The 14,248-nt window shown below is 40.5% G+C and overlaps 5 protein-coding genes across 5 annotated transcripts; 3 read left to right on the forward strand and 2 right to left on the reverse strand.

Annotated features, from left to right (window-relative positions):
• Positions 1-1,031: 1,031 nt before the first annotated feature.
• On the forward strand, positions 1,032-3,845 carry PMR1 (Ca(2+)/Mn(2+)-transporting P-type ATPase PMR1; the record flags this gene model as incomplete). Its single annotated transcript, XM_022819142.1, has 1 exon — positions 1,032-3,845. One exon carries the CDS (start codon positions 1,032-1,034, stop codon positions 3,843-3,845), a length of 2,814 nt encoding a protein of 937 aa, XP_022675737.1.
• Positions 3,846-3,996: 151 nt separating this feature from the next.
• Positions 3,997-5,205, reverse strand: SUA5 (threonylcarbamoyladenylate synthase; the record flags this gene model as incomplete). Its single annotated transcript, XM_022819143.1, has 1 exon — positions 3,997-5,205. The coding sequence occupies one exon, from the start codon at positions 5,203-5,205 to the stop codon at positions 3,997-3,999; it is 1,209 nt and encodes a 402-aa protein (XP_022675738.1).
• Positions 5,206-6,530: 1,325 nt separating this feature from the next.
• On the forward strand, positions 6,531-7,340 carry YIP5 (Yip5p; the record flags this gene model as incomplete). Its single annotated transcript, XM_022819144.1, has 1 exon — positions 6,531-7,340. One exon carries the CDS (start codon positions 6,531-6,533, stop codon positions 7,338-7,340), a length of 810 nt encoding a protein of 269 aa, XP_022675739.1.
• Positions 7,341-7,602: 262 nt separating this feature from the next.
• Positions 7,603-8,796, reverse strand: SUT1 (Sut1p; the record flags this gene model as incomplete). The annotated part of the gene is made up of 1 exon (XM_022819145.1): positions 7,603-8,796. The coding sequence occupies one exon, from the start codon at positions 8,794-8,796 to the stop codon at positions 7,603-7,605; it is 1,194 nt and encodes a 397-aa protein (XP_022675740.1).
• Positions 8,797-11,429: 2,633 nt separating this feature from the next.
• Positions 11,430-14,180, forward strand: RAD54 (DNA-dependent ATPase RAD54; the record flags this gene model as incomplete). The annotated part of the gene is made up of 1 exon (XM_022819146.1): positions 11,430-14,180. One exon carries the CDS (start codon positions 11,430-11,432, stop codon positions 14,178-14,180), a length of 2,751 nt encoding a protein of 916 aa, XP_022675741.1.
• Between the last annotated feature and the right edge of the window lie 68 nt (positions 14,181-14,248).

Raw genomic sequence — 14,248 nt, forward strand, 5'->3', positions numbered from 1 at the left:
TACTACATCTTAGTACAAACATATACTATCGGCATTCTGTGTGTTCCCTTCTTCGGTAGGTGATAAAACTTTACAACTACAACCCCCTCCATCCAGTCATAGTCCTTGCATTTGAGCATTCAGATCGAATTACAAAATTCTTATTACTTTTACATTTCTTATAATCCTTTTAACCCTTCGACCACTACCCCCTACACCTTTTAATTTACGTTTTAGCCTATTAATTACATCATGTGTTTAAGTCGATCTAAATACATTATACTTACTTACATCCTACATAGCGGAACAAATTCAAAAATCCAATAAAATTAAAATAAAATTAAATTAAAAGTAAAACAAAAACTCATAAGATTCTATCAAGATTTAAATCATGAGGTATTTAACAAGCATAATCCTTATTATATGCCAACTGTCATCAGCTCTTGCTATATTCCACCTCTTCTTCTTACCATTTTTTCATGTGTTTACCTTTTTGTATCCGGGTAATAGAAAACACCGCGTTAACTCTGTTCTTTTTGATCTCTTCTCTTCAATTTTCGACTGCTTGAAGTACTATGTGCTTTTTTTGTTTTTACGTTTATTCAAGTTTAAAGGTATGCATAAATAATATAATCTTTGAAAAGAGATTTGCTCATACATGATGTATGATGGTAGTTGCAGGCAAAAAAGAGAGCCAAATAGAAGAGATATAACCGCACTTTCAATCATTTTATAGCACTTCCTTGTGCAAAGTTGAATCTTTACTACTTTTCTACTTCTAGCAAAAATCTACTCTGCTGTTAGTGTTAGTATTATCATTTTGTTTTTGTTCTACCTGGGACTACGAATTATAGAACAGCGTAGGTGTGCCATCAACTGGGTATTTGTTGGTCAATTGTCGTGATCAAAGATACTTTGGAAATCCTTAGTTGTTTAGAATACTCAATTTGGCTGATACAAGTTACGGTTCAAACTCAAAATACAAAACTACCAGAAATTGCAAATACATATACACAAACACACACAAGCATATACATACAAACACATTACACATGAGTGATAATCCTTTTGAGTCTTATTTATCAAGAGATGGGCAACAATTGAATCCTTCACTAGACGCCTTGTCACAACCAAATGCATCTCTGGAATATTGTACCGTTTCAGTTCAGGACACATTAGCACAATTGGGGACCGATTTAGACAATGGGTTGTCAAATCAGTCTGAAATTGCTTACAGAAAATCTATATGGGGATCTAATGAAGTGCTTGCGGATGAAGGCGAATCCCTATGGAGAAAGTTTCTAGGCACGTTTATTGAAGATCCATTGATTCTATTATTAATCGGGTCAGCTGTCATATCTTTCTTGATGGGCAACATCGATGATGCAGTTAGTATTGCGCTTGCCATCATCATCGTGGTTACTGTTGGGTTCGTTCAAGAATACAAATCAGAAAAATCTTTAGAAGCCTTGAACAAGTTAGTACCCGCTGAATGTCACTTGACTAGAGCAGGTCAAGAGTCTCACGTTCTTGCTTCTAATTTGGTGCCTGGTGATTTGGTAAGTTTCAAAGTCGGTGATAGAATTCCAGCTGACGTTAGAATCGTTGAGTCAGCAGACTTGTGTATTGACGAAAGTAATTTGACCGGTGAAAATGAACCAGTCCACAAAAGTTCCGCTCCAGTCGATCCAAAAAACTTTTCCCATATTCCTGGATCAATCATACCCGTTGGAGACAGAAATTGTATTGCTTTCATGGGTACATTGGTTAGAGAAGGACATGGCAAAGGTGTGGTAATTGCAACAGGGAAGCATACTGTGTTCGGTTCTGTGTTCGAAATGATGAGTAACATCGATAAACCAAAGACCCCATTACAATCAGCTATGGATAAATTGGGTAAAGATCTTTCATTTATGAGTTTCATTTTAATTGGTGCAATCTGTCTAATTGGTATTCTACAAGGAAGATCTTGGTTGGAGATGTTCCAAATTGCAGTCTCATTAGCAGTTGCTGCTATCCCAGAAGGTTTGCCAATCATTGTTACTGTTACCCTAGCCCTAGGTGTTTTGAGGATGGCTAAAAGGAAAGCTATTGTAAGAAGACTTCCAAGTGTTGAAACTCTAGGTTCCGTTAATGTTATTTGCTCTGATAAGACTGGTACTTTGACTGCTAACCACATGACTGTTTCAAAGATTTGGTGTCTAGGCAGTATGGAAAATAAGACTAATTGTTTGGCCCTAAATAAAGTTAAGGAGAGACCCATCAAGATGGATCAGGATGTTGCAGCAACATTGAAAATTGGTAACATTTGTAACAATGGTAGTTTCTCTCAAGAACATGTGAAATATCTTGGAAACCCAACAGATATTGCTATCTTAGAGTCTTTACAACAATTTGGTCTCAAAGATTGTAGGAATACTGTTAATAAACTGAACGAAATAACTTTCAATTCTAAAAGAAAGTTTATGGCTGTGAAAACCGTTGACTCAAATGACAAATATGTCATCTATGTTAAAGGTGCCTTTGAAAAAATTCTGGATAAATCTTCATCTTACATGGGCAAAGATGGGAAGATTCATAAATTAACCGCTGCTCAAAGAAGTATCATCAATGACTCCGCTGTTTCCTTAGCTTCTGAAGGTCTACGTACTCTTGCCTTTGCGCAATTAGAAGTCAATGCTGCTATTAACGCAAAAGAATTTAACGAGTCTATTATCGAAAACTTAACCTTTACTGGTTTGATTGCCATGAATGATCCTCCAAGACCAACTGTTCGTAATGCTATTGAAGAATTATTGCAAGGTAGTGTACACGTCATTATGATTACTGGTGACGCCGAAAACACAGCTGTTAGTATTGCTAGACAGATTGGTATTCCTGTAATCAATCCGGAATACAGTGTGTTAACAGGTGATAAGCTTGATCAAATGACTGATGATCAGCTAGCAGGTGTTATTGATCATGTTAATGTTTTTGCACGAGCCACTCCAGAGCATAAGTTGAACATTGTTCGCGCTTTGCAAAAGCGTGGTGATATTGTGGCCATGACAGGAGATGGTGTTAATGATGCACCAGCTCTAAAACTTGCTGATATCGGTATCTCAATGGGTAAAATGGGTACAGACGTGGCGAAGGAAGCATCTGATATGGTTTTAACTGATGATGATTTCAGTACTATATTGACAGCGATTGAAGAAGGGAAAGGTATCTTCAATAATATCCAAAACTTTTTGACTTTCCAACTTTCTACATCAGTAGCCGCTTTGTCTTTGGTTGCAATCTCCACGGCTTTGAAACTACCAAATCCATTGAATGCTATGCAAATTCTTTGGATTAATATATTAATGGATGGACCCCCTGCACAATCTTTGGGTGTTGAACCTGTAGATCACGAAGTCATGAGAAAACCACCAAGAAAAAGGTCAGATAAAATATTGACTAATGGTGTTTTGAAAAGAGTTCTGATAAGTGCAGCTTTCATTATAGTTGGTACGATTTACGTTTTTGTCAAAGAAATGGCAGAAGATGGTCAAGTAACCTCCAGAGATACCACAATGACTTTCACATGTTTTGTGTTTTTTGATATGTTCAATGCCTTAGCATGTAGACATTCAACGAAATCTATCTTTGAAATCGGGTTTTTTGAAAATAAAATGTTCAATTATGCTGTAGGTTTATCGTTACTCGGTCAGCTATGTGCAATTTATGTGCCTTTCTTCCAAGGTATATTCAAGACAGAAAGATTAAGTTTAGGAGATCTACTCTTCCTATTAACTTTAAGCAGTAGTGTATTCATAGGAGATGAAGTCAGGAAATACTACGCTAAAAAGAATAGGCATTTAGACTATAGTAATTCCATTGTTTGATCCATCCATTTGAATATGGATTAAAACTTATTTAGATCGTGTGTTCCTATATATATACATGTATGTAAACGGAATTACAACAGCAGTTTTTCTTAGTTTAATATTACATGATATAATGAAGAACGTAAAAAGTAATATCTTTATCTATGTATTAAAACTCTATAGTATTGTTACTAGCTGCTTTTCTGAGTCTATTCATGATGGCTAGTCCCTCGTCGTTAGCTTCAGTCCCTTCGACAATGATAAGATCCGCGTTATCTTCCTCATCTACTTTCCGTAATAAGGCAAAAAGATTTGCTTGTATTTCTTTCCCCGAGGTTCCTAACGACTCGTGTATGCAATTAATGCCAAGTGAAGACCCAGTGAGGTATCGGCTACTTAAGAAAGCAACTTTGTGTGAGCCTTCTTTCTGTACTTCGTTAGCAATAGTGCTTCTTAGTATTTCTATTCTCTCTTGAGAAATTTCCTTGGCGCTGTCATTGGGGACTAGTAGTATCACCTTGGCCTTTGGGGAATAATGACGGTATTTCATTCCAGGAGTTTTCACTTTTTCATTGTCCTTAACACTGATTTTTGACTCTACCAAACAATCCTTCCATGAGTCTCCGCCAATTCTTAGAATATCTTCATATGTAAGTCCACCTGGTCTTAATAGCATTGGAGGTGTGACTAATCCATCTATAACAGTGGATTCCACTCCAACGGAGCACTTTCCGCCATCCAAAATCAAGGGAATCCTTCCTTGCAAGTCATGGTATACATGTTGTGCAGTTGTTGGTGAAGGTCTAGTAGATGCGTTTGCAGAAGGTGCGGCAATTGGGGTATCACTCAAGGATATTAATGCTCTAGCGACTGGATTGGCTGGAATACGGCATGCAAAGGTTGGTTGGTTGGCTGTGGTTAATTCTGATAAGGTGTTTTGCCCTTTTGGAATAGGCAATAGAATCGTAAGAGGTCCTGGCCATAGCTTTTCAATTAAAGGGTGGTATATATCAGGGATGTTTGTAAACGGTTTCGAGTCACCAGTATTTTCAGAGTAGATTTTACGATTTAGCTGGGATAGTGATGATATATGGGTGATTAAAGGGTTATCGCTAGGCCTGTTCTTGGCTTTATAAATGTTGCGAACGGATTCATCATTTAAAGAGGAGCCACCAAGACCATAGACGGTTTCTGTTGGAAAAGCAACAGTTTCAGAGCTGTCTCGTATAATACTGGCAGCTTTGAGTAAATTTTTCTCTGTCTCAGGACAGCTGAAAGTTGGCAATGACCCATCGATGTGAGCAGTGTCCGAGAAATGAATCGCCGCAGGGTCTACCTTCAAAATTTGAGTTGCAAACTTCATGGATGTCTTCAACATACAAATCCCAGACTTGATATTTACCTCTTATCCCACTTCTAAAGCTTGTGTATGTAAGAATGTCAATACAAAATCATAATATTGTATCTTAGCTTTATCAAATGTGTCATCTGCAGCTCGATGAGCTATGAGTTCAATGTTAAACCTGCAAAATGATGTTGAAACTAAAAGAAACGACAACAAACATTGTGCTCATTTTGTACGTAATGAATCTTCAAGTAGTACTGATTTGTAAGCGCTTGCGTTGACCCACGAAAGAAGAGTTAAACGCTATACTTCACGATCTAGACTAGAATTACATGTATGTAAGCGAACACAAAGTGATGGCAAGCCGTAAAAAGAGGGAAACTACTGATGGAATTGATAATATGATAGTTTTTTTTTTTTAACAAAATGAGCTAGAGAATGTACAAACACAGGTTCAGGTTGTGAACATTACACTTGGTTTGTTCCATAATTAAACGTGCGCGAAACGCACTTTTAGCTCTTTTTAACCATAGTATTGATATCAGATAAACAGATAACCTTATTTTATGATCATTATCCACAAGGGACAGAGTCACACGGCACTTCCTATTACTTAAAACATTAAAGGTTGAATCATCATTTTACTTTCGTCAAAATAAAACTATCACATATTATCACTTCCACTCTGTCGACTGACAGATACTGCTTGAGGTATAGCTTACTGGGGGGTCCATATAAAGCAAATTAAGTGAAAGACATGTCTAGTTCTATTTAGTTTGCCAGGAAGTGCGTTTATTATGAAATTGGCGCTAGTTTAAATACCGAAAATTTTTCGAGCTTTATACCTGGGCAGAAAAGCTCTGCTTTTTTTCAGCTCGATGCCGTCGTATTTCTTTAGATGTTAGGGCTGGATGTCTTTACAAACGTTCGTAGGTACCACTTTAACGTACTGGTGTGGATTAAGGATTATATATGTATTGTAAGCTCATGGCTCTCTCATCTTTCCTTGTATCAGACGGGAGAGGAGAGTGACAGGTGCTTCTCTTGGTGTGTATGGGTTGAAGTCACGTGCCCCCGCTTAACTTAGTAGTCGCATATATATATATATATGCTTCATTTCTTGCTCACTTGTTACTAGGTTAAAATTGTGATTACCCGGCCGCTCGAATGAATTCCGCATCTCACACTATATTGTAGGAGCGATCGCCATTTTACCTTTAGAGAATAATTATGTATTGACTATGAAAGCGAAGAATAGCTATTCGCACAGACGAAAACTCTATACGGAAGGTTAGCAAGGTTTGATTGTTCAAAATACGCCGTCTTTTGAAGCTGTTCAAGTTACTTAAATCCAAAAAATGAACACTAACAAAGATCTGATAGATCAAGATGATGACGATATTAATCCGTTCGAGGATGATTCCTTTGTCCCTAAGGTTGTACCAGGTATGAAACCATTTGACCCAGAGCAGCTTGAAACCCCGCACAACGATGAGTTCAACGGCTTGCAGCCTGATCATTCTAATAAGCCTATACCGGGCTCCACTACGGTCTTCTCAAGACTTTCCCCTTACTTCCAAACAGACGAAACTATGCTCAAACAAAAGATCGTTACTGCCTTGAAATTGGGCGAATTAAGAACCTTACGCGATCAAGAATCAGACTCTAATATTCAATTGGATTTATACAGTACAGTATGGGTTACAGCCACTGTTATTATGGTATTATTTTTATCATACTCGGGTAAGAGTGTTTTTAAGTCATTGATTAAGAATAGCTATGCGCATGTTACGGATTTCCAAGCCATGATCAACTGTTTCTTATTATTTTACTTCTATGTCCTTGGTGTTCCCATGCTAGCGTATGTTGTATGCCAGTTTTTCTTCAAAGAAACCTTCGATGTTATTACCGCTCTGGATACCTACGGTATCAGCAATGTTGTATGGGTCCCAATCGGTTTGATTAGTGTTCTTTCAGGCTTAGGTGGGTCGCTAGAAAACGTCATAGAGTGGGTATTGGTGCTAATAGGAGGAGCTTACAGTGGAGCAATTATATATATACAGTTGAGTAACGTTGTGCTTGACTTGCAAAATGGCAAGACGTTGTTATACGGTATGATTGGCTTGCATGTCTTTTTCACCATAATGGTTAAAGTGATTATTCTTTAAAAGAAAGCCTAGCTCATCTAATAGAGAAGCAAATGTAACAAGATATTATATATATATATATATATAAAAATTCGCTGAAAAAAGATTAAAACTAGAACTATATAGACTGGTAAAATTGGATAGTGGGAAAGAGATCCGGAGATGGTTGGATAAAATGGTAAATCCAAAGTGTTCCCTCCTGTGGTTTTTAATGTTTTGCATTGCATTTTATTGGTTTCATTTCATTTTTGTCTATAATTTGTATGAATACAAGTGACGATTATCAATCCAGTGAATAACCGACGTCCAAATAGTCTTGAACAGTGAAGTCACCTAAAGAATTTCTCTTACCCAATTTTTTATTCAAGGAAGAGAACACGGCGATGTCGTTTCTTGTGAAACCTTTGCTAAAGTTACACTCACAATCTTTTTTCTTTGAACAGGAGCTGCAAGAAGTGAAAGAAATGAGTTTATCGACATGTCTGACCAGCGACATGTCCTTATGTTCAGATAGTTGACTCCGAATTTCAGTTGGCATTTTTAATAGCAAAGAAGAACTGCAATCTTCGATGGAGAAAGGGCGATGCAACGAGTCCTCCCTATTACAACTTGAGAGTAGCGATGCGTCCTGCCATATTACTACGACCATGGCGTCACACTTTATCTTTTTCGACCTGCACACATCACAGCTGGGCCCTGTTCTTTGCCTCTTGCATTTTGAAGAGGCAATGACCTTAGCGCCTGTAATGTTTATGGGTAACGAGTCCTCTTTGGAATCCTCATTTGCGGATGTAGAAGGAGAGTTTGCAACGAACATGCCGCTTAGCAAGGGGGATTTGGATCTTGACCTGGAAGAGGAGCTGGAGCGAGAGGTGCCGCGCGAAGTGACTCGGGAAGACGCACGTGATGAAGCACGTGACGATACGCCAGAAGTCGCGCCGGAAGTTGTTTCAGAGTTTGTGCCGGAATTTGGTCCCGAGGCAGCCGCAGAAGGAGGGCTCATTCTGAAGCTGTATTTTCTGGAGTTTCTGCGATCTGCTCTCCGTACTGAGACGTGGCTCGCTAGTGGCTCCTCGTTGTAGCTTCTTTTCAGGCTTCTGTTGCGTGATTCTAGCGACTCGACGGCTACGGAAGCCAAATTTGCCAAATTGTCCAGAGACGAATTCGCGGTCACTGGGGTGCTTATGCCGTTGTACTGCTGCGGGATGCGCACTAGTGAGGCCAATGATGACGAAGAGTTGGCGGTCGTGTAGTTGTAGCTGTAGTTTGTGCCCACTTTGATTTTGGCATACGATTTACCGTGGGTTGCGGCGGCTGCTGTGGTTGGCGAAGCGTTGTGCTCGGATGGTGGATAACTGTAGCCAGAGAACCCGTCTCTGCCAGCAGACTGTTGGCTACCATGGTTGTAGACGGTTCTTGGGAGTAGCAAAGGCGGTAGCGAAGCGCCATTGCAATTATTAATGGTGATGCTGGACATTTGCGGTGTAGGTACTAGCAGTGTATTGTGTTATTGTATCCTATTACAAGTCCTGCCTGTGTGTTTGTGTCTGTCTGTATTTATTCACTGTCTTGTCTTTCTTCAAGTTCTGGACTGATGCCTTTTTTTTCTCTGTACAGAAAGGCTGACGAGACTAGCAACTAGATAAACGTAACTTTCTGAAACTAGAGCCAAGGCTAAGTAAGACCTAACTTAACGTGCGAGCTGAAAAATCCAGAAAAAAAAAAAAAAGATTCTTGGAAGGTTGAACCTGGTACTGACAACTCCGAAGGCGAAGGTCCGATGAAATATCAGTGTGAAAAGCAAGTATATGGGAATGAGAGGGCACTGCTTCAACAACAATGCACACACACGCTAAAATGCTGAGATTTTCACTATGTATATATACTATATGCTTTTTGTATACGCGTACGCACCAACAAACCGACCGATACGACAGAAGCCACTCCAACGTCAGGTGGTAGATCAAAATGCCTCCGAAACACAACATCCGTCCTTATATATCGCATCTCCGGAACTCCAATAAAAATCGTACGGTCTTCCCCAAAAATACGTATCCTAACGAGGAGACACACACCCACACAGTAAACCGACGTCTTGACTACCACCACCACACTGTGCTGAACAGGAAATGAAGTGAAAGAAAGAGGAAATTAAAAAAAAAAAAATTGTACCCAAAAAAAAAAAAAAAAAAAAAAAAAAAAAAAAAAAAAAAAGAGAGAGAGAGAAGCCCCAGCTAGCTGCCTGTAGAAACAGAGGTGCCAGCAGAGACCGAGCAATTAAAACTTGTTAGATAAAGTAGAGTAGACTGGACCAGTGGGAGGGGAAGGCGGAGACCACTGGGATTACTGGAGGTGCAACTAGATTGGCTACTAGATGAATCGGAACCATTCATTGATTGATTGAGGAGAGAGCATGGCAGGGCAGAGCTGAGCTGGGCGCCTTCTTGGGCGATGGAAAATAGTTGTTCCTGATAGCCCTTCCCCCAAGCGCCGTGAATTTGGCCATTAATTAATTGAATTGCCAAATAGTGTAGCTACCTATCGCTTTGCCATGGCCCCATGGGGCCATGGCCAACCAGACTGCCGGAGTAGGCTGGGATTTGATAACTAACGGTAGGAACTCGACTATGTCACATTTTTCTTTACCTGATTGATTGATTGATTACGGGTGGGGCAATACACGCCCTTATCCCTTCCCATCTGAGAGCACGGCATGGGTGGTGTGCTTTTTTTTTCTTTCTGTTTCAGGTGTCGCTCGAGAACTAACCGCAGAAACCGGAGAAACTGTTTTTCCTTGGTTGCAAGGCCTTTACTGGGGAAGAGGCGAGCAGAGCAGCGTTATGTGTGAGAGAACTTTTTTTTTTTTTGTTTTCTTTTTGTTTTCTTTTTGTTTTCTGCATGTAGCGGAGCAGTAGAAAAGATACGCCCTCACTCTCTATCTCTTTTTTGCCGACGCACAGACAGAAGAAGCTGTGGCCCGAGAACTCCGCTTGAAAGAGGAGAAATACGAAGCTCCGGCAAACAGTGGAACTTTGGTCCTGGCCGCTGGACACTGCCAATTCGAGACCCTGCAGTACCAATAATAGCCGGCCGGCTACACCTGGCAAATCTTCTGACAAATGCGAAGGCGTCGGAGATGGCTGGTTTCGGAGGCTTGGCTTTTTGATTGTGATTGGGTTGGGTTGTTTGATTTTTTTTTAATTGTTTTTTGCTTCTAATCTCTTGTTTTTTCTTTTCGAACACGGAGCTCGTTCAGCCAGTCCAGTCCAGCCTGGTCTAGTCCCTTCAGTAGATAGAGGAGGATAGATACATAGATTTGGGGAGGGGAACTTCTCCTCAAAGGGCCACAGTTAGTTCCTCCTTCTTGTCCACAGCGGCAGAATATCCGCAGAATATCCGCAGTGAAAATGCTGGGGGTGAGGGGAAATGTGACAGCCTCTCCCCAGCCAGTACCAATGCCAGCGTCAAGGACAACGTCAACGTCAACGTCAACGTCAACGTCAAAGACAGGGATAGGGACAAGGCATGTGCTTTTGTGTTTCTGGGATTACCGCATTCGGAACACTCCATTCCAGCACGCCTTGGGCAGGCAGTGGGTGTCCGTCCCCTCACTTACCAAAGGGAGCTCTCTAGGCCGCTTCCACCCTCCCTGTCCTTTTTTGCCTTACCCTGAAGGAAAACATTCGGACAAGCGAGAATAGAAGTCCGAGGGAAAGAAGGAGGAGAAAATGAAAAAGAAGAAACGTGACGGACCTGACAGATTCAAATACACATCACGTGTGACATTTTGCCGTTTTGGATCAGAACCAAAACAACGCGTTATTTTTCTTGTTTTTATTCCCAATGCTTTTTCTGCTCGGGTATTTTGTATTTCGCTTTCGACTTTCGTGTTTGGCGACACCTCTCAACCTCACAGTCCGAGGTGTGAGCCCTCTGACATGACAATTATCAATCACATCTCAGCAAGATGTTTGTTTGTTTATTTGATGCAGGGATCCTTAAAAGATAGGCACTAGCAGAAGAGTTTTAGGGTCTGGGTTAAGAATTAGGATCTAGATTTTAGTTTTCTTACTTCATCAACAGACCGAACCGTTCTCCAAACTGTAGCAGATGGCTCGTCCTAGATTACCAGATAGACCGCCAAACGGTATTGGTGCAGGCGCAAGGCCCAGTCTTAGGCCAAGAAGATTGGAACCCAACCAATCCCTAGCCACATTGACTAAACCATTCAAGGTGCCCTTCAAAGTGAACAAAACCGACCATGCTAAAAGGTATGGTGTGAGATCGTCGAGAAGAGCCCATACAACATACGCAAATATGGATTTATCGCTAGATGCAGACACCAAAGTGAAACGGAAGGATGCATTGTCGCTATCGCGACTGAATGCAGATCCCTCACGACTGGACACCATATCATCCACTTTACGAAGATCCTTCACGGTGCCCATCAAGGGATACGTTCCAAGACACAATATTCCGTTAGCGTTGGGAACAAAAGCCAAAATCGTGATACCCCCCAGACCATTGCATGATCCCACAGATGAGTTGGCTATTGTTCTATACGATCCATCGGTGGATGGTGACATCCCAGAACAACATGAAGACATGGAATCGTTCAGACAGAGCATGGTGGAGAAGAAACCAACGCCTTCCGGTAAGGGGAAAAATACCACAAACTCAGACCCTGAAGCTCAGCAAACACAAGCATCTGGTACCGGTGCTGCTGCTACACCCAAGAGCAAAGAGTCCTCCCCTGGTGCCTCGTTCCATCATCCTAGGATGTTGTCCAATGGGGTCAAGAATAAATCATTACGGGAGCTCTTAGGATCTGCAGATGGTCAAGAAAAGAAAAAGTTCCCTAATGTTCCAGTAGTGATCGACCCTAAACTTGCCAAGATCCTTCGGCCGCATCAAGTCGAAGGTGTACGTTTTCTTTATCGGTGTGTCACTGGTCTTGTCATGAAGGATTTCTTAGATGCAAAAACTGTCTTGGACGGCAACCTGAAATTGTCTGACACTGACGAAGAATCGAAACCCAATAAAGAAAGTTCAGATGCAGCACCAGCAGCTACTACTACTACCAGTTCTGTGGCTCCGTCCCTCAAGGATGTCATCAAGGTAGATGAAAATTCAAGGAACAGAGGTGCTTATGGTTGTATCATGGCAGATGAAATGGGGTTAGGAAAAACCTTACAGTGCTTGGCATTGATGTGGACAATGCTAAAACAAGGTCCCCAAGGTAGAAGGTCCATAGATAAGTGCATTATTGTTTGTCCATCGTCTCTTGTTAACAACTGGGCAAACGAAATCGTAAAATGGTTGGGTCCAGGGTCTCTTTCTCCACTAGCAGTCGATGGTAAAAAATCCAATTTAAACAACGGCTCTGTCGCAGACGCAATTAAACAATGGGCCTTGGCACAGGGAAGGAACATCGTTAAGCCTGTTCTCATTATTTCATATGAAACTTTGAGACGTAACGTCGAATATTTGAAGAACTGTGAGGTTGGTTTAATGTTAGCGGATGAAGGTCATCGTTTAAAAAATGCAGACTCTTTGACTTTCACATCATTGGATTCGATTAAATGTCCGAGAAGAGTGATTCTTTCTGGTACACCTATTCAAAATGATCTATCAGAATACTTTGCTTTGTTGAACTTTTCCAATCCAGGATTGTTGGGTTCGAGAAACGACTTCAGGAAGAATTTTGAACTGCCAATCCTACAAAGCAGAGATTCTTTGGCCACAGAAGAAGAAGTCGCCCTTGGTAAGGAAAGACTAAAACAACTCTCCAACATCGTATCAAAGTTCATTATTAGGCGTACAAATAACATCTTATCCAAGTACCTACCTTGCAAGTATGAACATGTCATTTTCATTAACCTAACACCTTTCCAAAAAGCTGTTTATAAACATTTCACAGAATCTAGAGCGGTTAAGAAATTGGTTAAAGGTGACGGTAATCAACCTCTAAAGGCTATTGGCCTCTTAAAGAAACTCTGCAATCACCCAGACCTTTTAGAATTGTCAGAAGATATCCCTGGCTGTGAAGACTTGATACCAGATGACTATCAATCATCTTCATTATCAACTTCATCACGGCACCGAAGCGTTGTACAGACTGCTTATTCTAGCAAATTTGCAGTCTTGGAAAGATTCCTATATAAGATCAAGAAAGAATCTAATGATAAGATCGTTTTGATTTCGAACTATACCCAAACTTTAGACTTGATAGAAAAAATGTGTTACAGTAATCATTATGGTGTTCTTCGTCTAGATGGTACTATGAATATCAATAAGAGACAAAAATTGGTTGACCGTTTCAATGACCCTGAAGGACCAGAGTTCATTTTCCTTTTGAGTTCAAAAGCTGGTGGTTGTGGTATTAACTTAATTGGTGCAAATAGGTTGATCTTGCTCGATCCAGATTGGAACCCAGCTGCAGATCAACAAGCATTGGCTAGAGTTTGGAGAGATGGACAAAAGAAAGATTGTTTCATCTACAGATTCATCAGTACAGGTACAATCGAAGAAAAAATATATCAAAGGCAGTCCATGAAAATGAGTTTAAGTTCTTGTGTTGTGGATGAAAAGGAAGACGTTGAACGTTTGTTCAGTTCGGATAACTTGAAACAATTGTTTACGTTTGATGACAACACAATATGTAATACTCACGAGACATACAACTGTAAGCGTTGCAAAAATGGTAAACAAATGATAAAAGCGCCTGTAATGTTGTATGGTGATGCTACCTCGTGGAACCATTTGGATCACAGTGCATTGGCAAAAACCAATGACCATCTACTAAAGAATGAGCACAACTACAAAGATATAAGTTTTGTTTTCCAGTATATCTCCCATTGAATGGTTTGATACCGGATTGTCATACACCTATGTGCTCTCGGATAGGGTTCAGTGTATATAGATGGGTA

Source organism: Kluyveromyces marxianus, chromosome 3, assembly GCF_001417885.1.
Source record: "Kluyveromyces marxianus DMKU3-1042 DNA, complete genome, chromosome 3".
In the NCBI taxonomy this organism is placed as follows: domain Eukaryota; kingdom Fungi; phylum Ascomycota; class Saccharomycetes; order Saccharomycetales; family Saccharomycetaceae; genus Kluyveromyces; species Kluyveromyces marxianus.